The sequence below is a fragment of the Bos indicus genome, chromosome 5, assembly GCF_029378745.1.
Source record: "Bos indicus isolate NIAB-ARS_2022 breed Sahiwal x Tharparkar chromosome 5, NIAB-ARS_B.indTharparkar_mat_pri_1.0, whole genome shotgun sequence".
In the NCBI taxonomy this organism is placed as follows: Eukaryota; Metazoa; Chordata; class Mammalia; order Artiodactyla; family Bovidae; genus Bos; species Bos indicus.
Window position 1 is genome coordinate 30,946,261 of NC_091764.1, and position 26,150 is coordinate 30,972,410.

General features: G+C 46.6%; 2 protein-coding genes across 3 annotated transcripts; one reads left to right on the forward strand and one right to left on the reverse strand.

Moving 5' to 3' along the window:
- Positions 1-7,488: 7,488 nt before the first annotated feature.
- On the forward strand, positions 7,489-10,990 carry FKBP11 (FKBP prolyl isomerase 11). Of its 2 annotated transcripts, XM_019960671.2 has the most exons (6): positions 7,492-7,742; positions 7,914-7,979; positions 8,350-8,437; positions 8,754-8,787; positions 9,131-9,201; positions 10,750-10,990. In XM_019960671.2, the coding sequence occupies exons 1-6, from the start codon at positions 7,608-7,610 to the stop codon at positions 10,965-10,967; spliced, it is 612 nt and encodes a 203-aa protein (XP_019816230.2). In that variant the 5' UTR covers positions 7,492-7,607; the 3' UTR covers positions 10,968-10,990. The 2 variants fall into 2 exon arrangements, with proteins under 2 accessions (XP_019816231.2, XP_019816230.2); XM_019960672.2 differs by lacking the exon at positions 7,914-7,979 and having other exon boundaries at positions 7,489-7,742.
- Positions 10,991-11,593: 603 nt separating this feature from the next.
- On the reverse strand, positions 11,594-19,816 carry CCDC65 (coiled-coil domain containing 65). Its single transcript, XM_019960673.2, has 8 exons — positions 19,495-19,816; positions 18,577-18,744; positions 15,334-15,503; positions 14,337-14,475; positions 13,295-13,492; positions 12,879-13,097; positions 12,107-12,259; positions 11,594-11,996 (listed from the first exon to the last, which is right to left on the reverse strand). The coding sequence occupies exons 1-8, from the start codon at positions 19,624-19,626 to the stop codon at positions 11,679-11,681; spliced, it is 1,497 nt and encodes a 498-aa protein (XP_019816232.1). The 5' UTR covers positions 19,627-19,816; the 3' UTR covers positions 11,594-11,678.
- Positions 19,817-26,150: the final 6,334 nt, after the last annotated feature.

The window sequence follows — 26,150 nt, forward strand, 5'->3', positions numbered from 1 at the left end:
AGCCATGTTCATCATCTTCTAGTAGACTTAGGGACTCCAGTAGAGGGCCCTAATGCCTCACACAGCCCCCACTCTCAGATGTCCCCAGCCCTGTGCCTCAGGTGCTTCTAGTTGGACCAGGGTCCCCTCATCCATAGGTTGGAATCTGCTTACCCATCTAGTTCTGGACTTTGGCATTGAGTAAGGTGAAGGGTAAAGGTCTGAGTAGTGTAATGAACTTGACCCTCCTTATAGCTCATGGCCCTGCATCACCTCTGATTTAGGTGTCCGGTTCCCCATTGTCAGGAGGCCAGACCTCATCCAGAGATAATGTTTTGAGGAAAAAGACAAGCCTTGTCCTTCCATCCAATTCCCACCACTACTCTTTTCCTCTCCTGCTGTTACTCAGGCAAAGAAAGGGATACTGCTCCCCTTTCTTGGTGAGGTCTGAGTGAGCCAGGCAGGCCTTCCCCGCTCTCACCACTTAACTAAGCTTTAATGACAGAGGTCTTCCCAACTCGATGTTATGGAAAAGGCACAGGATATAGGCATGTAATAAGTTTGAGAGCCCTAAATACCAGTGTGAAATTATCCTTTGTGTTCAGCTACCTCCCTGCTGCCTCCCCTGGCAATCTTCCTTTTCAGCCCCTCTCTTGCTATTAAAATAATCCATCATGGTTAAGGACCAGTGCATCTGCCCTTATGAACCCTTAAACTACTTCAATCACACATTGCTTTATCAACCCCATAAGCTTTGAACACTACCCACATAACCCTCAAAACCAGGTGATGCTTTCCTCCTCCTGGGCTCCTCAGAAGTCCTGCTTAGTGACCAAGGTTGCTGATAAGTTAGGAGCACTTGCCCAAGTGCATTATTTGTATACTAACAAATAGATAACTTCCAGAGCTACAGCCCTACATAAGATAATGGTAATGGAGAGGACTTTAGCTGGATGGCAGGCCACTGGGGGTCTTTGGACCTCTGACAACTTGGGGAGAGGATGGTCTAGTGCCTCTGTCCCTCAGTAGTCAGTCCAGGATGCCAGGAAAGAGGGGGAGCTCTCTTGCGGCAGTTGCTTGAAACTTCTAGCTTTTGGGGGGATGGAGGAGGACATGGGGAGATGAAAGGGAGACTTAACCTGGAAGGTGAATGTTTAGCATCCAGCTCTTAAGACAAAAGCAACCTTATCTTCCCAGAACACGAATAGCTCCGTATTCATGGCTTGGCCCAGGTTAATCTGGGCAAGGGAGCTTCTGAAGTGAGCCTAGAGAAAGCTAGTGGAAAGCCTTGGATCGGGCCAGGTGGGATGGAGTCAGTGACATGCAGGATAAGTGTGAGTGGGTGTGACTTTCTTGGACTAGAGGCCTAAGGTCTGAAAGCTCTGGGAAGTCACTGCACTGTCTCCAGTTTCAGGTACTTAGATTGGTCAGAGCAGACAGCGGACAGGTATTTATTCTGTACCTTCGTGTCTACAGACCTGTGCTGAGTGGAGTTAAACCATGGTACTGAGGGAGAGACCAGGAAGTCTATTCCTAGGCTGCTCTGGAATCCTTTGGGATAACCACAAGGTACCACATGGGGTAGTGAGAGTGTAGAAGGGATACCCCCTTGCCGCTGCTTGGAGCAGGGAGTGGTGTCTTTGTGCAGGCAGTCATAATATTAAGAACACTCTCTTTTCCAGCTCAGAAGGGCATGGAGATAGAAGGGTCAAAGTCCAATTCCTCCCCCCCCTCACTTTTTTTTTTAAACTGGGAACTGGAGGTTTACAGAGTCAAGCTGGCCACTGGGGAGTCATGGAATCCAAGTGCCTTTTTTCCTCTGCAAGCTTTTCATTCAAATTAGGTTTCCTGGCCTTGATTACTGGGAAGGGTAAGGATGACCCTGAGTTCCTGAGCAAGGGAAGAAAGGGTTGCTACTACTAAGTCACTTCAGTCGTGTCCGACTCTGTGTGACCCCATAGACAGCAGCCCACCAGACTCCCCCGTCCCTGGGATTCTCCAGGCAAGAACACTGGAGTGGGTTGCCATTTCCTTCTCCAATGCATGAAAGTGAAGAGTGAAAGTGAAGTCGCTCAGTCATGTCTGACTCTTAGCAACCCCATGGACTGCAGCCCACCAGGCTCCTCCATCCATGGGATTTTCCAGGCAAGGGTACTGGAGTGGGGTGCCATCACCTTCTCCGAAGAAAGGGTTAGGTGTGAGGAAATCAGAGCCTTGACTGATAAAGGGCGCAGTGCTGCCGAAAGGCCATGGTGGAGGCCTGGAAGTGAGGGACTTGGGCCAGAACTATTCACCATCAAGGCTTGAAGGTAAGTGTCTCCTTGTTTGTGTCACTGTGGCCATGAGCCACGGAAGAGAGTATCTGGGCTCTAGTTTAGCAGCAGATCTGACTTCCGAGCTGAATGTGGTAGAGAGGGCAACACACAAGCCAGAACTCTGCTATCTCTGCCCAGAGCTGACAGCGCGGCCCATACCCGCTTCCTGCCTGACCCTTCCTTCAAAGCAGGTGCATTGAGAGCTGTCTCTGAGGAGATCTGAACTGTTAGGCTAGGCCAGGCAGGAGGTTTGAGAATGAACTGGTCCACCCAGCACTCCCTCCCACATGTTGTCGAGAACTGTCCCAGAACAGAATTGAGTACAAGGCCTTCTAAGGGTTGGAGGGCTTAGCTTGGGGTTTTGAACTACAGGGATTTGGATGCTAGCTTTTTTCTGAGTTCTGAATATAGGAATCCTGCCTTTAGGTAGAAGAGAGGAGATGGAGAATCTGTTTTTGCCTATGCCAGATCTTGTATCGATGGCACGATACATCCGTGGCTAGAACAGCCAAAGGGGATAGTGGCGGGGGTAACATATCATTCCTGGTTATGCACATATAACCAGATGCAAAAAGAAAACATCTAGTCAGCCTGGGTATGCATGGTCCTGAAAATATGGCATTCAATTTTGAACCCAGATACTTAAGTGTTTATTTGTTAGCAATCTGTTAAACATATTAAAACCATTTAAAAAGCAGTGCCTTGCTTGCTATCTGACACATAATAGGCACTCAGCTTTGACGAAGGAATCAACATCATTGTCTTTGACCAAGCTGGGCATGGTGGGTGCCCCGTGAAGCTTGGAAGCCAGGCGTATGTGGTAGTTTCTCCTACTTGCTGACACAGACACCTTTGAAGGTGGAAGCCGCTCCAGGGGTGGCCCTCTGATGAACTTGTGCCTTGAGTCAGGTTGGGCCAGTCTCCACTACCTTTCCCAAGGCCATGTCACCTTTCTCTGCCTGTCCACATGGCTCACTGGTAAAGAATCCACCTGCCAGTGCAGGAGACGTAGGACATACAGGTTTGATTCCTGGGTCAGGAAGATCCTTGGAATAGAAAATGAAAAGCCACTCCAGTATTCTTGCCTGGAAAATTCTATGGACAGAGGAGCCTGGTGGGCTGCAGTCCATGGGGTCACAGAGACATGACTCAAGACACAACTGAGTGAGCATGCACACACAGGCTCCTAACTTGACCTAAGGAGAAAACTCCCTCCCTGGTCTCTCCTGGGTCCAAGAGGGCTTGTGCTGCCCTCTGTGGGTGATACTGTTGCCTTAGCTTTGCCCTTTTCTGCTGTTGCCCTCTCACCCGTTCCCATTCAGATGACCAAACAAAGCCTCCGAGCTGGACAAGACAGTAGCCTTCCACCTCCAGTACTGCACCAGCACGGCATTCAGTGCGGCCCTTTTGCCCAGAAACTTTCAGTGGGTTCTCACTACCATTCAAGTCTCTCCATACCAACTCTTACTTGTCTCTCCAGTTACCTCTGTCTACTCTCCTGGCTAAATCCCTTACTTTAGCCAAACTGATTTGTTCATTTCCCCCAAATATCTGACCCTCTGCCTTTATACCCTTTCTCACTTGTTTAAAAATACCACTTTCAAAAAAAAAAAAATCCCACTTATAGGATCTGCAAAATTACCCGAGCTTCCCTGGTGGCTCAGACAGTAAAGAATCTGCCTGCAATGTGGAAAACCTAGGTTCGTTCCCAGGGTTGGGAAGTTCCCCTGAAGAAGGAAATGGCAACCCCCTCCAGTTTTCTTTCCTGGAGAATCCCCATGGACAGCGGAGCTGATGGGCCACAGTCCATGGGGTCACAAAGAGTCAGACACGACTGAGTGACTAAGCACAAAGTTACCCATGACCTTTCTAATTACAGGAAATGTTTTTCAGGAATTCCCTGGTGGTCCATTGGTTAGGACTCAGCACTGTTACTGCCAGGGCCCCAGGTTCGATCCCTGGTAGGGGAACTAAAATCCCGTAAGTAATGCAGTACGGCCGAAACGACAACAACACAAGGACGCTTTGCTTCTCAGTTTGGCTCCTTTAGCTCTGTTAGCCCAACTCCTTCAACACTTCCCACACATCGTCTTGGATGGCTGGATATCACGTTCATTCATTCAAAATTTTACAATTTATCTTTGTAACCCAAATAATTCCTATTGCAAAAGATTCAAATACTACATAAATGTTCAGAGCAACATGTAATACTCATTCCCCTCTGCTCACTCTGTTCCCAGAGGTAACCCCCCTCAGTTGTTTGGTGTGCATCCTCTAGTTCCTTTTCTAAATATATGTATCTGTCCATATTTGGGAAGGGGTTAAAGTACAAAGGGCTCATACCACATGTATCAGTCTAGTTTTTTTTTTTAACTTAAAGGTATATATGCTTGTCTTGGAGGTTTTCTCTATTAGTATAGTTAGGTTTTCCCTCTAATGGTATCTCAGTATTGCAATAGTATATTTACTCAAAGCATATTTGTCTAGAATCTGTTGTATGGAGGGTATTGTGCAGCTGGCACCTAAGGGACTCCAGATATGATCACAGCCTTGTCCTTGCCATTGGTGAGGTCACTCTTGGGGAGGAAGGAGCAGGAATACACAACTAACTACAACACAAGGGAGAATACAATAAAGTCCCCAAGCGTCTGCCTGAAGTTCAGAAATAAGTCACTTCGAGCAAGGGGATCAGGACTTCACAGAGGAGGTGATCTTTGAGCTTGGCTTAGAGGGAGCTTGACAGGTGAGGGAAGAGCATGAGCTGTGCACAGAGATGGAAACAACGCAGGTTCATCTGACGCCAAGAGCATCATGATGCCAAGAGGATTTGATTCAATTTATATGTAAACATTTATTGAGCATCTAATGTGTCAGGCACCATACTAGGCAATGAGAATATAAAAATGGGAAAAGTGAAGTTCCTGTTTTTAAGGCTTTTATTTTAATGGAATCAAAGCAAAATTTGGAAAGGCAGATTAAGACCAGATAATGAAAGCTTTCAATTGGTATGTCAGGTTGTCTGAATTTAATTCACTGGGCAATGTGGAGCCACGCAGGCTTTTTAGTGGCCAGGTAGATAACATGACTGAAGCTGAACAGATAGCCGCAGTGTACAGAATGGGCTAGAGTAGAAAGAGGCTGAGGGCTTATTACTCTTTGTTGTTTTAACAAGATAGAGGTTGATTTCTACCTCAGTTAAAAGGTACCTGGTGTAGGCTTGGAATGGTGGCGCTGTAGTTATCACTGTTCTCGCATGTAGCTTATGTCCTCATGCTCACCTCATGGTCTGACATGGCTGCTAGAGTGTAGTTCATCTTGTCTACATTCCAGGCAACAGGAAGAAGGAAGGGAAGGAGACTGGGGGAGGAGGTGAGGCACTATGACACATTTCTTAGCTAAATTAGCTCCTTTTAAGCAGCCTCCCTGAAAGTCCAGGACAATATTATGTCTTATTGACCATCAGACTTGAAGGGAGACTTGGAAATAATAGTTTTGGGTTTTTTTTTTAATACAGTTTTTTTGTGTTTGGTTTTGTTTCCTTTTTAAAAAATTTGAGGTAGAATTTGCATACAGTGCACACATACAGTTTGATAAGCATATACCCATGTAACCCACATCCCTATCAAGATATAGAGTGTTCCATCACCCCTAGAAGGAGGCTTTAAAGAAAAAAAGATAACCCAAAAGAGGGACTTCCCTGGTGGTCCAGTGGTTAAGAATCTGCCTGCCAATTCGGGGGACACGGGTTAGATCCTTGGTCCAGGAAGATTCCACATGCTTCGGGGCAACTAAGCCCATGCACCACAACTAGTGAGCTTGTGCTTTAAGGGCTTTCAAGCTGCAGCTCCTGAAGCCCCAGCAGCCTAGAGCCTATGCCGCAAAATAAGAGAAACCACCGCAATGAGAAGGCTGCTCTCCACAACTAGAGAGTAGCCACTGCTCACTGCAACCAGAGAGAACACCCCAGCACAGCAATCCCAAAGAAAGAAAGAATGAAGGATTAATTAGGGTGGTAGCCATGGGAATGGAAAGAGAGCTGGAGAGGCTGTAGAGGGAGAATCCAGAGGAGACTGGTTGGATGTGGGGCAAGTGAGAGAAGAATCATAGAGAAGGCTGATAGCAGAACAAATAGAAACAGGACGCTGGGTGCAAAATCCAGATTGTTACAGGTGGGATGGAGGAGAAAGAGCAATGAGTATGGTAGTGTGTGTGTGGGTTTGAGGTACTGATCAGACATCCAGGTGGAGGCCTGCAGTACACAAGTTGTGTCTAAAATTGGGAGGGCAGTCAGAGCTCATGGGCATCATGGACCGGAGAGATGTTAAGGAGGACAAGGCCTAAGAGGTGACCCCAAACAATGATGACTGTGAGCTCACTGATGGGCAGAATCCAGATACCTAAAGCCTAAGTGGGCAGTGAGGACTTGAATCATGCAGAAGGGGATTGGTAGGGTCACCTGAAATAATAGAAAAACTCCTAAAAACTGAAGTCCTTGCACAAACAAAAGGGGTGTATGTAGCTGCCCTTTTGACAGACAGGAAAAGACCAGGGATGCACCCCCTCCTTACCGTAAACAGCCCAGTGCTCTTTTCATCTAACGTCCCTAAGGGTGGGGTTATGGGACAGCACCCTGCCTCCTTTTGGGTATATGACCTCCAGGAATGCAAGCTGAAAGGCTGGATGTGGGAGAGGGCTGCCATCTTTGACAACTGCTGGGCTGGGGTGAGCCAGTCAGATCCTGCCAAGATAGGTGTGAGGAGACTTAAGAGGAAAGAGCAGGGAGCGAGGGGACTGGACTAGACTCAGGTAGTCCTAGGGTTGAATCCTGCCTCTGTCACCACCTAGCTAGTTAAATTAGTTTAACCTAGTTAGTTAAGCTAAACTAGCTAGTTTAACTTGAGTAAGTTAAAGTTACTTAACCCGAACACTCAGTTCCTCATCTGTGAAATAGAAACAATTATGTCTACCTTTCAAGGTGGTTTTGAGGATTACAGACAAGTGTCTGGAACACAATAGGTAATCGAAAATGTATGCTACGATGTGACTCAGCCCCTCGCTGTGGGACCCAACGAACGGCTAACCGACAGGTCGGAGTCTCACCCTCGGGATCTCAGAGGGCCGGGAGAGCTCCCGTGGCCTCCTCCCTGCAGGAGGTGGGGACTAGGTGGAGGAAGGGCTGCGGGAGGAGGAGCTGGCGCGTCGCGACCCGCCCCGTCCCATCCAGTCTGGCCTGGGCGCCGAAGGAACTGCGGTCCCAGCCCCTGTCATCCAGCGGCTTGTCTTGCGTGCCCAGAGCCTTGCCCGCACCCAGTTATGACTCTGCGCCCCTCACTTCTCCCGCTCCGACTGCTGCTGCTGCTGCTGCTGCTGCTCAGGGGGGCGGTGTGTCAGGCGGAGGCTGGGTCCGAAACCGAAAGTCCCGTCCGGACCCTCCAAGTGGAGACTCTGGTGAGGAGGGGAGAATCCCGGGCAGGCGCTGTGGATGGAGGTCGGGCCCGGTTGCGGGGAAGGTCGGGGTCTAAAGGATCCTGGGAGCGGGGAGGAGGGAGTGCAAGCACCGAATTGGGGGTGCCGCGTCGAGGGGCAGGAACCTCCCTGACTCGTGTAGTGCGATCATAGGTGGAGCCCCCCGAGCCGTGTGCTGAGCCTGCTACCTTTGGAGACACGCTTCACATACACTACTCGGTGAGGGGCCTGGGGGGCAGCGGCGGGGCCCCGGGGGCGGCGCCCCGCTGAAACACGTCAGCTTTGGCTTGGACACGTGGCAAGCGGTCAGGGAGTAACTCCAGCTCTGGGGTCCTCCGGCACGTGGCGAGGGGGAGGGGCGTACCTCTTCCCTACCTTTTCCTCTTCCCTGCTCTTCCGCAGTGAAGTGAAGGGTGGAGGGATCTCCGAGAAGTGCCAGCCCTTTTGGGGCTTCCTGTTCCTTTCTGCCCGAAAGGGAACGTTAGACTGCAGCTGCTAGGGGTTGCGGGCCGAGGCCAGGTGTGTGCGCACCCTGCTGGGAGGGAGCGGTATAGGTGGGCGCTCTAGGTGCTCTCCCTCCCACCCCCAGGGCAGCCTGGTAGATGGACGCATCTTTGACACGTCTCTGACCAGAGACCCTCTGGTTATAGAACTTGGCCAAAAGCAGGTGATACCAGGTACGTGAGCTGCACTTCCCATTCCATTTCTTCCCAACCTAAGCCCATTCTTAGTTTCTTTAACCTCTCAGCTACCTTGGAAATGCCCTCCCCACCCCACCCCAACCCAACCCCCACCCCCACCCAGGGTTCTACCACTCACCTCCGGAGGTTCAAATCCCACTCCTAGTACTCCTCTTGCCGCATACCACATTGGAAGCCAGAGATTTCAGAAGTGGGGAGCTCAACTGAGGGTCATGGGGAATATTTGATCTTCCTCTCCCAGGATTTGGGGAATGTAGATAGCTTCCTATTCATTTGTGTCTTCTTCCTCAAGGTCTGGAGCAGAGCCTTCTAGACATGTGTGTGGGGTGAGTATCTGGGCAGGGGTGGGCTTGGGTGTACCCCTTCTGCATGGGTGGAGGCCGTCTCTGCTCCTAGAGGAGGCAGGAGAATGGGCTCTGGCTTCGTACTGGGTAGGCCCTGGTCTCTGGGCATGGAGGCTCTGGATGAAGCCTCAGGCTTTTTCTGGCTGGGGGTTCTGTTGGTGGAATTGAGACACCTTGGCCAGTCAACCTGTTTGGTGCTCAGGTGGGAAAGTTCTTGTTTTGAGTGTGAATATTCAGAGGGTCTTGTTGGTGGGACTTCAGATGGACTGAGGCGGTTGGCCCACCTGGTTCTACCCCTGGCTATGACTCACATTCCTTTTCTTAGAGAGAAGCGAAGGGTAATCATCCCTTCTCACCTGGCCTATGGAAAACGGGGATTTCCACCATCTATCCCAGGTAATCTGATGAGGCGGCTCTCTGGCTCTCGAGATACCCAGTCCCTGGGATTTCCCTGGCGATCCAGAGGTTAGGACTCTGTGCTTCCAACTCAGAGAGCACGGGTGTGAGCCCTGGTCGGGGAACTAAGATCCCACATGCCAGAGAGCAAAGCCACAAACAAACAAAAAAGAAACAGTCCCTAGGAGCTACAAGGAGCTATGCACTTTGAAGCCTGAGAAGGTCGAAACCCAGTTTGCTAAATGGTGTAGGACTGGCTGATGCCTCCTTCTGCAGGGCCTCCTTTTTCCTCCTCAGATCACCAGCAGGCACTAGAGACATATAACCTGTTAAAGCCACCTGGCTTGTCCTCTGGCAGCCGGCCACTTTCTAGGGAGGCAACCCTTGCTTGAGCCACACGAGTCTGCTGCCTGTGCTACCTCTCTGAGAGCTCTGGGCTGCTTTCCTGTGCTTTCCCTACAACTCCAGACTGTCATTTGTGCAGCCGGCATGGCTCCTCACCACATCTCCACAGTTCCTTTCAGCCTCCACTAGAGAAGAGCTGGTGAAAATGGTCACAGTCAAATAATTCAAAATAAAATAAAAACATTTAAAAGCCAAGCCTGGGGGCCTCCCTGGGGTTCTAGTTAACACTTCCCCTTCCAATGCTGGGGGTGTGAGTTCCATGTCTCTGGGCCAAAAAACCAAAACAAAACAGAAGCAATATTGTAACAAATTCAATAAAGACTTTAAAAATGGTCCACATAAAAAAAAAAACCCCAAAACTTAAAAAAAGCCAAGCCCTCACAGGTCACTGCTAATACCTATTTTTTAAGGCCTGAGCCTAAACAGATTTTCCGAGACACAGATCTCTTGCTTTTGGTTATAAGAAATGTTCCATTAGCTAAAATGAGTTGTACTGGGATAAAAATTCTTATCCTAAGTTCTAGCTTAGAGGTAGACCCAGACAGAGGGTCAGGGGACTAAAGAGAAATTCTTTTACCCAAAGCTCTGTTGCCTCCTCATCTCCAGCACTGCTTGTTTACATTCTCCCCCATCTCACTCCTGTTCATTTCTCCATTCCGAACGTCTTAAACCACATCCTGCCTCTCTAGCCATGTTGAAACACCTGTTTTTTTCTTTTTTTAAAGAGTCACAGTGAGTGTGCTTACTGGTTGGTGACATTTTAAAAAGTCTAGTTTAAGTCCAATTAATTTCAGCCTTGCAAAGATTCTATCCATGTGGCTGTTTAGAGATACATAGTACAGAAGTTCTCTAACTTATAAATGGAGAACGGCCTGTACTTTTCACAAAGGTTCTCCTGTTGTGTCAAAGACCTGTCAGTGAAGACAAGCCACACTTGTATATTTGGGGTAAACATGACTATCACTCAATAGCCTCATAACCCTCCTCTGCCTCTTGCATTAAGAGAACTCAGCCCCACATTTAAATCTTGCCAACTTCACAGATGTTGCTGCGGTGTGGTCTGCCCTCCCTATTTGCATTCAGATTCTGAGCCCTGGATACAGTGCACAGGGATTCTAACCTTCACCTCCTCTCTGCCTCCAGCGGATGCAGAGCTGCATTTTGATGTGGAACTGATTGCACTGATCCGAGCCAACTACTGGCAGAAGCTGGTGAAGGGCATTTTGCCTCTGGTAGGCATGGCCATGGTGCCAGCCCTCCTGGGCCTCATTGGGTATCATCTATACAGAAAGGCCAGCAGTCCTAAAATCTCCAAAAAGAAGCTCAAGGAAGAGAAACGAAACAAGAGCAAAAAGAAATAATAAACAATTTTTTAAAAACTTTGCATTCTTCACCTGATACTTTCTGCGGCTGCCTATGTAAGTGGGAATGAGATAAAGGGCTGAGGAAAAAGGCATTCTTAGTTGGGTTCTGCTTGGCAGGGGGTGGTCGGAGGCTTTGGATCAGTTCTCCTGGCCTCCTCTTCCTATCCTAACTTACACCAAGGACCATAGGATCTCTGGGTACTGAAAGCATGGGTTTTGGCTCCCGTGGTGTCCCGACACCGAGGAGCAATACCTCACTGAGAAGTAAGCGTTGGGGAAGTTGCCTGGCTACTCTCTCTACTCCCTGTGCTTTGTGTGTGCCGGGTCGCTTCAGTCGTGGCAGACTCTTTGTGACCCCATGGACTGTAAGCCCCTAGGCTCCTCTGTCCATGGGGATTCTCCAGGCAAGAATACTGGAGTGGGTTGCTGTACCCTCCTCCAGGTGGTCTTCCCAACCCAGGGATCGAACCCGCATCTCTTACGTCTCTTGCATTGGCAGGTGTTTTTTTTTTTTTACCACTAGTGCCACCTGGGAAGCCCTCTCTACTCCCTAGGGCTGCTGTATGCCTAATATCCTCTAAGTAGACTGTTTAATCCAACATGGAAAAGATATAGAGACCTCATAAACTCCATGGTGATTTTTAATAGCAAAGTCCTTGGGTTTCTCAAAACATTCTCTGGGAATTGAAAAGAGGTTTTCCCCTTGTATCACAGGGTGTGGGAGACCACATGAGCGGCTTCAATGATGTTGTAAGTGGCTGGAGGTTTTTTGTCACCTGGCTGGGCTGTGGGCATGGGCAGGAGCTGGGGTAAGTTGCTGCGGTGATTGACGATGAAGAGTGGGTTGAGCTGGCTCAGCACTTCATCACTCACGGAGATGCCATCCAAGTACTGCCTGAGCATCTCCCGCAGCTTCTCATTGATTTCTAACAACTGAGCACGTCTGTGCCGAAGGCTCAGTTGCTCCAGTTTCACTTTGTTGTACCTTTTCCAGAAATTCTCCATCCCTTTGTAGTCCATTATCACCTGGGAGTGAGTTACAGGGAGAAGGTGTGTGGTAGGATCTGTCAGCAAGTGTAGCCCAGTGCTCTGTCACCCCAGCCTCAGGTGGTGGCCTTGGGCCCATGGAACCTTACCTTTCCAAGCTCTTCATTAAACTCCTCTAGGTCCATTGTCTCTATCTCTTCCTGCTCCTTGGGAGTCAACACCGATGAATAAAAAGGCAGCACTTTTTCTTCTTCTGTTTCAAATTTCCTACATATTTCAGCAAGTTTAAGAATCTTTTCACCCTGTTGGAAGCAAGCAGAAACCTTCTATTAGGAAAGGGATTGGGAAGGGGAAATAGTGGAGTTGGTTACCCTGCTTCAATCCAGGGAAGCTACTTAGCCAAATGGGATACAAAAGTAATACATCCAACACAAAGGGCTTACAAGCACTATTCAGATATTTTATATTCTTCTAAAACCCATTCACTATTAACTCATTAAATTGAAGAGGTGAGAGGTGAGGGACTTCCTGGTGGTCCAGTGGCTAAGGATCTGCCTTCCAGTGCAGGGGACATGGGTTCCGCCCCTGGTTGGGGAACTAAGATCCCATATACCGTGGAACAACTAAGCCCGAGTGCCTCAACTAGAGAGCCCGTGTCCTGCAACCACTGAGCCTGTGCGCCAGAACTAGAGAGAAACTCGCATGCCACAACTAAGACCCAATGCAGCCCAGAAATAAAAGAAATAAATATTAAATAAATGAAATAATACGTGAAAGGCAAGGGAACATGAAATAAAATAGGTATTCCAAGTGTGCACTCAGGTAGGAAGCTGGGGGAAGCCCTCTGTTTTGCCAGCCCCTTTCACTCTGCAGGGAGCCAGGTTCCCTGGTTCTGTTCTGGCTACCCTCTCCCTTTGTTACCTTGTCAACAATCTCCCTCAGGGCCTTGAGGGTAGCACTGCTTTCCAGGGTGAGTTTGACTAAGTTCTCCTGTGCTATTCCCCGGGCCTGAGTCCTCTGGGCCTTAAGTTTTCGCAGTTGTACCAGGACCAACTCCTTGTCTTCACGAATGTCCTGATTCTGTTCTTCACTCTCGCGGCTGTGCACCAGGATCTTGCCTTTAAAAATAATGATGGAATCCTAGAGGAACAGGGTAGATTAGAGGAAACACTTGACTACGTGAGGGTCTTCAGTAGAACAGATAGAAGGACTCTCTGGGGACTGAAATCAGAGCATACCATCTCTCCCCAGACAGTGATGAAGCCCAGGGGAAACGGGAAGAACAGGGGATAACGGAGCAGTTAAAGCAGTGAGTCGCCCAGGTGAGCTGCACTAACCTGTAGTTTCTGTATTTTTTTCATCTGTGCTTCAATCTCTCTGGAGCTTTTCTCGTCCTTCACCTTGAGAGTCTCGAAGGCAATCTTTCGATCCTCTGTAGCATCAGTGTAATTCTTGAGTGCATCCTGGAACCTTCTCCACAGATCTTCTACTATGTTCTCCAGTTGCAGTCTTAGAAAGTGCTTCTCTTCTAAATTCTGGGAAGTGATCCCCAAATAGCCAGTGTTTGGACTTAACCTATTAGCGCCCTTTCTCTGGCACCAACACCTCCCCCTCTTGAACTGTTTGTAGCACAGCATGGTGCAGAGGTTGCCAGTGAAAATGCCTACAAAGACCAGGCAGATGATATAAATAAGTGCTATGGGCTATGTGGGGCCGGTGGTGAATCCCGAAGGAAATGCCCCATTGGTGGGGGGTGGGGGCGGTGAGGGCACAGCTGCTCAGCTCCATGGGAACGTCCCCATTTGAAAATGTGGCCCACTGTTACCAGATCTTTAAATTGTTTAGGGGAAGTTGCAGTTTTGGATTTTCTTGTGAAATCTTCCAATTTTTAAATGTAGAAAGCTTATAAAAGTTTGTATGAAACATTATAGGCCAAAATGAAAACAAAGCACTCTACCCTCCAAACCCAGGTCTGCAGGCTGGCTAAGTGGGCAGCCTCCAAGGTGGTGGAAGCTCTTGAGGCCAAGTGGCAGGAGAACTGGACTTCCCCCCTGGCTTGATCACAGATCAGCAGCCTGACTTTGGCAGGTCATTAAAGTCCACTTTGGACCTTAATTTCTTCTTCTACAGATCACAGGGCTGAAGTGAGAGGATCTCCTTGGTGTGTGTTAGCTCTAAAATGCATTTTCTTGGTATTTCAGATGGTCTTTCGTCCTCACCAATTTTCACAAGATTACAAAAAGCCGCAGGGGTCTACCTACAGTGGCAACAGGCATTTTATTGACTGTATTGGTTAAAGGGATCTCTTCTAGCTCTACTACCTTCAGAACTTTTTTCTCCCTTTTTCCCACCTCCTGCCCATCTGCTCTCCCTCGGTACCTTGTTTTTCAGATCGTCCCACATGCTCTGGAACTCCAGCTTGCTTTCATATTCAGAATCTATGTAGTTCTGCTCCATGGCCATGAAGACATCTTGTAGGTAGTGAATCTCTTTTTCATGTTGGTCAATAATTGTTTTCCTGTAGGAGATAAGATACTGTTCCTGCTCTGAGGCATAAAGCATAAGGACCAATAATGACAATGCAAAGCAGAATGTAATAAAACTATACGAATGGTACAAACTCGTAGGTACTGAAGAAGGATAGAAGGAGCGCAGGTTCTGTCCTTTGCCGGGCCAGAAAAAATGAATAATATTAGTTTGATTTTTGAATAGGAAATATACTCATATGATAAAAAAATAAAAAAGTACAAAATGTTGCAGTGAAAAGTCTCTTTCCCATCTGTATTGCTGATCCTGTTCCGGATGCCAATTTTCTTGCTGTTCACACTGTCCACACTGTTCGCTGAACCCAGGATAGGTAAGCCCAGAGCTAAGAGGTTGGAAGAAGACGCAGACACTATAGGAACTGTAGCCAGGTTTATTCTCTCCTGGCTGGCATGGCAGCCATAACACAGCCTCTCTTCTGGCTGACGCTGCACCCATAGACATAACATAACACAACATAACTGCACACAACCCTTCTGGGCTTTTCCAGGTGATGCTCATATAGGCACACCGCACAAAGGAGGCCGGAACCAACCGAGTACCTCCTGATGCGCATGCGCAGTGCTACAAGTGACCTCAGCAATCACATAATCATTGTTTACAGAACATGGGGCAGAGGGCATGAGACGGTAGGGCGAGAGGGCCTGAATGGTGCCATCTTGTTAATTTCCCCATACTATCGCTATCTTCCAGGTAGGTAGATGGGTAGGATTTTGATTGCTAAAAGTGGGTGGCTGCTTACAGGTAGCATCTTGACATAGGCTCTGGATACGGCCCTGGGCTCAACACCCTCCCCCCCCCCCCCCCCATAGCTCCTCTTAGGCCCCCACACCTTTCAGTCTCAAACTCCTTGGTTAGGGCCTCTAGCTCCATGTTGTAATTTTCCTCTAGGAGGTTGAGCCGGCATCTCTGCAGGGCCAAGAGCTGGTCGATGCTGTGCAGGTGGCTGCGCAGGGCGTGGGCGTGCTGCTCCTCGGCTTCCGACAGGTCCTTTGCTAAAGACTGGGTAGGAAACAGAGTTACCACTTTGGCTGAATGGCAGCTGGGTGAGAAAAAAATGTATTCAGCTAGCTAGTTCCTATTTTCCCTAGTACCTAAATGCCAATTCTTTGGCTCTGGGATCTCGGGTTGTCCCGCTTTGGAATGTAAGAAGCTAGTGCCGGTGGAGGGGCCCTGTGAAAGCATTCATTCCAGTCAACAGCCCCGCTGAGATCCCAGTGGACAGTCAGAATCAATGCCAGTCACCTTACACATGCAGCTCAGTCAAGCCCCCAAGTGTCATCTCACTGAAAACCGTGTGAGAGGTGCCAGGCGAGAACCTCCCTGCTAAGCTAAGTCAACCTATAGAACCCGGAGAGAGAGTGAAATAAATTGTTGTAAGTCGCTAATTTAAGGTGATTTGTGATGTAGCTATAATAGATAATGAGAAGACATCCACTGGCAAAAAAAAAAAAAAAAAAAAGCAACAGTGTGAACATCAATAAGGATAAGAATGGCAATGGGTTAAAAAATATCAAATGTGTTTGATTATGAGTTTATCAGGATACTTAAAAAAAAATCAATTCCCATTAGAGGATGCCAATTTTTTAAAAAAAAACTGGTTTATAAAAGGGAAGAGAAAGAGTCAGGCATTTTTTATATAAATTATACCTCTGGGTAACTGAATGGTAAATGATAGTAAGTATCTCTTTATAGAAGTATTTGAACTAATAAATGAAAAAAGAATGATACTATTAGAAAATCAGCATTAAAAAAAAGAAAATCAGCATTTTGCAACCCACAATGAATTAATCAATAGCTTCTATGAAAGAACACAGCACCTGCAAGCTTCTAGTTGGAATTACCAAAACACAGGAAATACTGAGGACAAAGTAACATGTTAAACCACAATACAGAATACTATGCAGTTGTAAAACACAATGAGAAGCATGGGCTAATGTGGAATAGTCCCCAGGATATATTATTAAATGAAAAAGGCAAGAGGCAGAACACTATGTAATACTACCATCTGTGTAAAAAAAAGCTTTATTCATGCAACAAAAATTACCAGGAGGGGCACTGGGTGGTTGAAAGGCACCAGTGGGAGGGAACTTTTCTGTACATAACTTTTTTATCTTTTGAATTTTGAATAATGTGGGTGAACTACTTATTCAAAAAAGCAAAACAAATTAAAATGAATAAAGCAAAAAAGCCTTTACGAAATGTCCAGATGATCCACTCACTGTAAACTACCACATTGCTAGCTTTTACTTATATGTTTAGTATGGGGCTTCCCTGGTAGCTCAGACAATAAAGAATCTGCCTCTGATGCAGGAGACCCAGGTTCAATCCCTGGGTTGGGAAGATCCCCTGGAGTAGAGAATGGCAACCCATTCCACTATTCTTGCCTAGAGAATACCATGGACAGCGGGGCCTGGCGGGCTACAGCCCCGTCAGGGAGTTGCAAAGAATTTCGTGGGGTCGCAAAGAGTCAGACATGACTGAGCGACTTTAGTATGGATAAGATCTTATGAAATAGGTGCTGATAATCGGAGACTATTCACTCACTCAGCTAAGGTGTACTAAATCTGCTCTGTACCAGCACTGTGCTGGATACTGAGGATTCAGAGATGAAAAGACTTTCACTGTCTCCAAAGGAGTCTGAAGTCTTGCAGTAGAAAAGGTTATATAAACAGAAAATTACAAATAAATTCTGAGAAAACAAAAAAACAGGTGCAGATTAAATTCCCATTTTATAAAATTTGAAAAAATGTTACAGCACAACATGGAAAATGCTATGAGGTTGATGATTCCCCAGTGATAAGGGGATAGAAAAGACAGAGTGCACTGGGGAAGGCTTCATAGTAGAGATGTCATTTGTGTCACTCTTGGAGGAGGAGTAAGAATTTGCCAGGAAAAATGAGGAGATAAGGAAAAGAGAATTCCAGACAGAGGGAACAGCATGTGCAAAGCCACAGGAAAGAAGGCTGGCTCTATGAAAGGTCCAGGTAGAGGCCAGATCATGAAAGGCTTTGCTGTTCCTTCTGTGGAGGAAGGGAGCCATTATTTATGGAGCCACTACGGAGATTTACACAGTGGAGTAACAGGAACAGATTTTTGTTTCAGAAAGATAATCCTGGTCATTGTGTAGACAATCAAACACTGGAAGATAAGAAGTTATTGCAATAGAGATAATACCCAGGTCTCAACTACTGCAGGATAGTGGGAAAGAGCAGGGTGTGACTTATTCAAGCAGAAGACTTACATAAGACTTAGTACCAGAAGTCAGGGATGGAGGCCAAAGCTAGAATGATTCCCAGATTCCCGGGTTGGGTGATGGTGAATGGCACCAGCCACCCAAACAGAGAGTATGAGGAAGACCAGATTGTGGAGTATGGGAAAGGGGACTGGAGAGAGGAGGAACTCATGAGTTCAGTTGTAAGAACAGTGCAACAAACACGAACAGATATTGAGGGATCCTAAATATAGGGACTTGACATTCAAGAGAAAAAAATCCCTTGCAGAAAAAGATGGTATGTACTCAACTCAAGAACCTCCCAAGGGCATAAAGTTAGCTGATTGAATTGGTTAGAGATCTAGAACTGCTCTTACGGATGGAGATCTTCACAACCTCATCCAGGGCCACTGAAGTTGAATCCAAGAGGCCACATGGAATTGGTTGCATAAAGCACTGGAGTGGGAATCAAGAAATCCGTGCTATAGTCACAGCTCTCTCACTGACTAGCTGTGTGACCTTGGGCAAACTGCTTCTCTCTGGAACTAAGCCTTCTCACATTGAAATGAAAGTTTAGGACTAAGTTCAAGTCATTGGGTGATGTCTACTCTGCCTTTCAACTCTAATACTGTATAGTACTGGTTTGAGGCAGTAGATGATCAAGGAGAATGGCTCCTCTAACAGAAGGGGAGGGATGACAGCTCAGTATTCTATTTTTCACTTCAGTGAAATGAACGATAGCCTAGCAGCATCACAGCATGTGTCTTGGGAGCGCTTTAACATGAATTAATTCACTAGGCCCATTCTATTAAGAGATCAAAGGCAGTCATAATCAAGGGTTTCTTTGGGAAGAGAGCTTGCCTTGATGACACTGTCCTTGCAGTCCACCACTCGTTCAAATGTTTGGCTGAGGATCTCAATGTCCTTATGAAGCTCTCTTGTCTTGATTTCCCGAAGGACCGTTCTCCACTGTGTGTTAATCTTATTAAGGTTCAGAGCACTGTTGTGCTCCTCCTTGGCCAGCTTGTCCTGTGGGAAGGAATAAATATATCCCACCCCACATACACACCAGAGGTCAAATGGTGAGATGGTTAGATAGCATCACTGATTCAATGGACAAATGAATTTGAGCAAACTCTGGGAGATAATAGAGGACACAGGAGCCTGGAGTGCTACAGTCCATGGGGTTGCAAAGAATCAGATATGACTTAGCCACTGAACAACAACAACAACTCCAGAGGTCAGGGCTAAAAGCCCTGATACAGTACAACAAACAAGATCAAACTTAGTTTGTCAACTAACATCTTACCCTTTGTCTTTTCTGAGGGACCCGATGGCTAACATTCAGGAGTTTTTACTCTTGTTTTGGGAGGGTCTTAAGTAAGACAGGATCTGCCCAGTGGCATTTTAGGGAGGGCTATGGTGAGTTTCCTTCTGGATGGAGGCATCAGAGCAGGACATTGTTTGTAATGGCTCATCTCGAGGGAGAATATCAGACTTTCAGATGGCTCAGACATATGATAGCACCTACTATCCCAGTTCTGGGGCTCAGTAGTGATTGTCCAGCTCTATGCCATCTCCCTACCTCCATGCTTCACAGAGAACTGCTCCTTCCCCCATACAATATTGCTGAAATCTAAGTCTATCTGGGTCTTAAGATTTCCAGGGGGAGGGGAGGCTACCATGAAAATGAGGCTGCCACAAAGACAGGGTCAAGGCGACAGGACCAGGGCAGGGGGTGGGTGGGGTTGGGCAGAGAGTAATGCAAAAACCCATCACCTTCAAGAACTGGTTCAGGAGCCTCTCTTTCTTCTTGGCCATCTCCTCCTCTGCCAGCAACTTCTGCTGAAACAGAAGCAGCTGCTCCTCATCCGACAACGGCACCTTGGCTTTTTTCCCTTTCTTAGACATAGCTGAATCTAGACGAGGATCCTCCACCTGCCACGGCCAGCATTAAAAGGGTAGGAGGAAAACGTCCCCAGAAAAGAGCCTTCTGGGACTGCCCCTGCAAGGGAATGTGACCTTAGATCTCAGACCTCAGGCTAGAGAAAACTTGGGAGAGCGGTGTGGCAGGGTTCCCAAGCCAAAGGACGCTTCTCCGTCTCCTAGCAACGGAGATCTCACTAAGATGGCGCTGTAGCAGCTAAGAGAAGGCGCCCGGTCTTGGAGCGCCCTCTGCTCGCTGGAGGACCTCAGTCAGTTTCTGAGAGAGGGTCGTTTCCTCCTCAATGAATATTCTAAAAATCTTTTGGGGGTATTATTTTTCAGTAATGGCCATATGTTAAAATATATGTAATAACTAACTTTTGAGAGATATGGAGAAACAGGAATCTTCACAAACTGTTGGTGGCAAAGGTAAAATGGTAGAGCCATTTTGGCAGTTCGGCAGTTTCTTAAAATGTTAAACATAAATTTACCTTGTGATCCAGTAATTTCACGTTTAGATATCAATCTAAGAGAAGTGAGAGTGTATCCATATAACGACTGTCACAGGAATGTTCTTAGTGGCTTTAGTCATAAAGAGTTCAGTTCAGTCACTCAGTGGTGTCCGACTCTTTGCAACCCATGAATCGCAGCACGCCAGGCCTCCCTGTCCATTACCAACTCCCGGAGTTCACCCAAACTCATGTGCATCGAGTCGGTGATGCCATCCAGCCATCTCATCCTCTGTCGTCCCCTTTTCCTCCTGCCCCCAATCCCTCCCAGCATCAGGGTCTTTTCCAATGAGTCAACTCTTCGCATGAGGTGGCCAAAGTATTGGAGTTTCAGCCTCAGCATCAGTCCTTCTAATGAACACCCAGGACTGATCTCCTTTAGGATGGACTGGTTGCATCTCCTTGCAGTCCAAGGGACTCTCAAGAGTCTTCTCCAACACCACAGTTCAAAAGCATCAATTCTTCTGTACTTAGTTTTCTTTACAGTCCAACTCTCACATCCATACATGACCACAGGAAAAACCATAGCCTTGACTAGACTAACCTTTGTGGGCAAACTAATATCTCTGCTTTTTAATATACTGTCTAGGTTGGTCATAACTTTCCTCCCAAGGAGTAAGCATCTTTAATTTCATGACTGCAATCACCATCTACAGTGATTTTGGAGCCCCTAAAAATAAAGTTTGACACTGTTTCCACATCTATTTCCCATGAAGTGATGAGACCAGATGCCATGATCTTCGTTTTCTGAATGTTGAGCTTTAAGCCAACATTTTCACTCTCCTCTTTCACTTTCATCAAGAGGTTTTTTAGTTCCTCTTCACTTTCTGCCATAAGGGTGGTGTCATCTGCATATCTGAGGTTATTGATATTTCTCCTGGCAATCTTGATTCCAGCCTGTGCTTCCTCCAGCTCAGCGTTTATAATGATGTACTCTGCATAGAAGTTAAATAAGCAGGGTGACAATATACAGCCTTGACATACTCCTTCTCCTATTTGGAACCAGTCTGTTGTTCCATGTCCAGTTCATAATAGCCCGATTGAAAACAACCTAAATTCCAAAAACAAGTGAATGATGGACAAAATATGCTCTCTCCATACAGTGAAATACTATTCAACAATAAAAAAGGAACAGACTATGCATGCATGCTACAATGTGGATAAACCAGAAAAGCATACTCAAAGAAGCCAGATAAAAGAGGTCACATAAATTTCCATTTATGTAAACTATCCAGAAAAGGAAAAGCTATGAAGATGGAAAGTAGACTACAAATTATTAGGGGTAGGGGGTGAGGGAGATTAACATTAAATGTATATGAGAGATCATATTGGGTTGATCAAAGTGTTCTAAAACTGATTTATGCTGGAGAACTTGATGAATCTGGGATAAAAGCATCATTGGGTTATATGCTTGAAAAGGGTGAATTATGATATGCAAAATGTGCCTCAATAGAGTTGTTTTAAATAGAAGATATAATACCTGGATTGGAGTTTTTCAGAGAAACAGAGCCAATATTTTAAGTATATAATAGATAATATTTAAAATATAAATATTTAAGATATAGAATATCTATCTTCATCCATTTGATGTTTCAATCTGAGTCTAGAGGCCAGAAGGACCAATGTCCCAACCAAGCAGTCAGGCAGAAGAGTTCCCTCTTACTCAGCCCTTTTTTTCTACTCAGACCTTCAACTGATTGGATAAGACTCACCTACATAAGGGAGAGCAACCTGCTTTACTCAGTCTACTGATTCAAATGTTAATCTCATGAAGAAAAACCTTCACAGACTTACTCAGAATAATATTTGACCAAGTGTCTGGACACTCTGGCTCAGTAAAGTTGGCACATAAATTTTACAATCACAGGTCCACCTCTTGTTAATACACATCTTCTTAAACCATACCTAATCTCCAAATAAAGCCAATGACAAGGTCATGATACTTAAATATTATAATATAAAGTCAATACATCTTATGTTACATGATAGGGAATAAGAAAGGGGAAAAACGATTTTATTTTTATACACACACATTCATAACAAAATGAGGAAATATAAAAATTGTAGTTCTGCAATTACAGAAATCACATTTCTATAACTGGTCATGTTGTTGTACTGGGAATTTATAACTGCCTTCTCCCACTACTCATATTGTATTCTTTCTGCCTTCAGCAAGCACCTCAGCTAGTCATGGCTCTTTACCTGGTGGGGTGACCCAAACTCATTCCTGAAGGGTCTGGGCTGTTAGTAGTCCTGCCTGGATTGCCACTGTTGCTGGTACTGTAACAGAGTCTTCAAAAGGCCTTTCCACCATTTGATCAAACCAGTAGCTTCAGGATAGCAGGCAACATGGTAAAACCAGTGAATCCCACGAGCATGGGGCCATTGACACACTTCATTTGCTGATAAGTAGCTTCCATGATCAAAAGCAATGTTGTGTGTAATACCATGATGGTGGATTCAGATCAGATCAGTCGCTCAGTCGTGTCCGACTCTTTGCAACCCCATGAATCACAGCACGCCAGGCCTCCCTGTCCATCACCAACTCCCGGAGTTCACTCAAGACTCACATCCATCGAGTCAGCGATGCCATCCAGCCATCTCATCCTCTGTCGTCCCCTTCTCCTCCTGCCCCCAATCCCTCCCAGCATCAGAGTCTTTTCCAATGAGTCAACTCTTCGCATGAGGTGGCCAAAGTACTGGAGTTTCAGCTTTAGCATCATTCCTTCCAAAGAAATCCTTCTGTAAATCCACAGAATGGTAGTTTGGGCAGAAGACTTGCATGCAGAGAAGGCAAATGTATATCCAGAGTAAATATTTATTCTATTAAGAATAAAACACTGCCCCTTCCATGATGGAAGTGGTCAAATGTAATCAACTGTTCACGCAGGAATGGTACCATGCAGGGGGCCCAGTGTTGGTCTCTGCTGTTGCCAGATTGGGCACTCTGTGATTGCCTTAGCCAGGTTGGCCTTGGTAAGTGAAAAGCCATGTAGCTGAGTCCATGCATAACCTGTCATGGCTACAATGGCTACTTTGTTCATGGGCCCGTTGTGCAATGACATGGGTGGCTGGGAAAACAGACTGACTGGTATTCACATAACAGGTCATCCTATCCACTTGATTATTAAAATCCTCCTCTACTGAGATCACTCTTTGTGATCTTTTCCTTGGAACACAAATACCTTCATATTTTTTGTCCATTCGGAGAGTTCTATCCCATAGATCTTCCTCAAGTTTCCGTGTTACAAATTTTCCAATCACGTTCCATCCAAGTCCCTGACGATTCAGCCAAGCCATTGGCCACAGCCTAGGAGTTGATATACAGTCACATGTCTGATCATTTCTCCTTTCAAACAAAGTGAACGACCAGGTGCACTGTGCGACGTTCTGCCCACAGGGACCACTCCCCTTTGCAGTGCCCTTCAGGATGTCCCTCAAAGGGGCTACAGTATTGCAGCTGTTCACTTGTGGGTGGTGCCTGCATATTGCACAGAATTATCTGTAAACCAGACCTGAGTCTTCTCTTCTTCCATCAGCTGATCATAGGGAACTCCCTCTAAGGCTATGGGTGGAGGCTAGAAGAGACAAATTTGTGGAGCTGTGAGAATCTGGACCATTTCTCCATGTAAATTACTTGTACCTTCAGGGTCTATTCAGGCCTGATCTCTTTTAGTAAAAGTGAAAGTGAAGTCGCTCAGTCGTGTCCGACTCTTTGCGACCCCATGGACTGTAGCCCACCAGGCTTCTCTGTCCATGGGATTCTCCAGGCAAGAATGCTGGAGTGGGTTACCATTTCCTTCTCCAGGGGATCTTCCTGACCCAGGGATCGAACCCGGGTCTCCCACATTGGAGGCAGATGCTTTAACCTCTGAGCCACCAGGGAAGCCCCACCTTAATTTGGAAGGAAAGTTATGACCAATCTAGACAGCATATTAAAAAGCAGAGACATTAATTTGTCAACAAAGGTCCGTCTAGTCAAGGCTATGGTTTTTCCAGTAGTCATGTATGGATGTGAGAGTTGGACTGTAAAGAAAACTAAGTACAGAAGAATTGATGCTTTTGAACTGTGGTGTTGGAGAAGACTCTTGAGAGTCTCTTGGACTGCAAGGAGATCCAACCAGTCCATCCTAAAGGAGATCAGTCCTGGGTGTTCATTGGAAGGACTGATGTTGAAGCTGAAACTCCAATACTTTGGACATCTCATGTGAAGAGGTGACTCATTTGAAAAGACTCTGATACTGGGAAAGATTGAGGGCAGGAGAAGGGGATGACAGAGGATGAGATGGTTGGATGGCATCACCGACTTAATGGACATGAGTTTGAGTAAACTCCGGGAGTTGGTGATGAACAGGGAGGCCTGGTGTGCTGTGGTTCATGGGGTCTCGAAGAGTCGGACATGACTGAGCAACTGAACTGAACTGAATTTGATGATGGAGTGCAGCTTTGCACACCCAACTTTATGGCTTGGTGGGTCAGTTCATGATGGGCAGCTCAGGTCACATAGTGATTTGGAGGCCCATGGTTAAGCATTCAGTCTCTACTAAGACCCAGTAGCAGCCAAGAGCTGTTTCTCAAAAGAGGAGGAGGGGCTTCTGTGGTGGCTCAGTGGTAAAGAATCCATCTGCCAATGCAGGCGACAGGGGTTTGATCTCTGGTCTGGGAAGATCCTACATGCTGAGGAGCAACTAAGCTCGTGCATCACAACTATTGAGCCTGTGCTCTAGAGCCCAGGAACTTCAGCCACTGAGCCCACACTCTGCAGTTACTGAAGACCATGCACCCTAGAGCCTGTGATCCACCACAAGAGAAGCCACCATAATGAGAAGCCTGTACAATGCAACAAAGAGTAGCCCCCTCTCACCACAACTGGAGAAAAGCCCACTCAGCAAGAAGACCCAGCACAGCCATAAACAAACAATTTTTTTTAAATAAAAAAGAGGAGTAGTCATCTGTGGAGGATGACAGGACTTGGCTCCAGTATTCTAAGGGCCTGTGTGGCAAGTCACCTCTTGAGGCTGCCAAATACTTCAAACAGCATCCCAGTCTGCCACTCCCGCTTCAGCACCATTGCATCCACTGGATTGTGTGGCCCACACGGCACAGCAGCAGAGCTTGTGCAGCAGCTTGACCTGTTGCAAAGCCTTCTCTTGTCCTGGTCCCCCTCAAAGCTTACAGCTTTTCAAGTCACTTGGTGATCAGGCCAATATAACACTCCCAAATGAGGAATATGCTGCTTCCAAAACCTGAGGCGGCCCGTTAAGGTGTCGTACTCCTCTGTTGATTGTGGGAGGGGCCAGAAGCCACAAGTTGTCCTTCACTTCAGAAGGGATATCTCCATGTGCCCCACACCACTGTACCGTTGAAATTTCACTGACAGGCCCTGGACTTTAGCTGGGTTTATTTCCCATTCTCTGACACACAAATGTTTCACCAATAAAAACCAATGTCTGGGGACTTCCCTGGTGGTTCAGTGGTTGAGAATCTGCCTTCCAATTCAGGGTACATGTTCAGTCCCTGGTTGGGGAATTGAAATTCCGATCACTTCTGGGCAACTAAGCCCACACCCCAAAACTAGAGAAGCCCTCTCGTAACAGCCTCTGTACTGCAACACAGACCTAGTGCAGCCAAAAAAAAAAAAATTGAAAAAAAAATACAACGTCTGGGGAATTCACTGGTGTTCCAATGCTTAGGATTTTGCACTTTAATTGCTGAGGGCACAGGTCCAATCCCCTGGTTGGGGAACTAAGATCTCATAAGTTGCGTGATGCGACAAACAAAACAAAACCAATGGCTGCAATAGTTGCTCCTTCTTGCTCACTAAGTCCAATCTGCATAATGTCATCAATGTAATGGATAAGTGTGATATCTCCTGGTTTTGAAAGATGTCAAGCAGAACATCATGCACTGATGAACAGTGTCAGGGGAGCATTCCAACTACATGCAGGAAGAGCTAAGATCATCACAGTGCTGACCACCAGGAATAGAAGTCTAAGCACT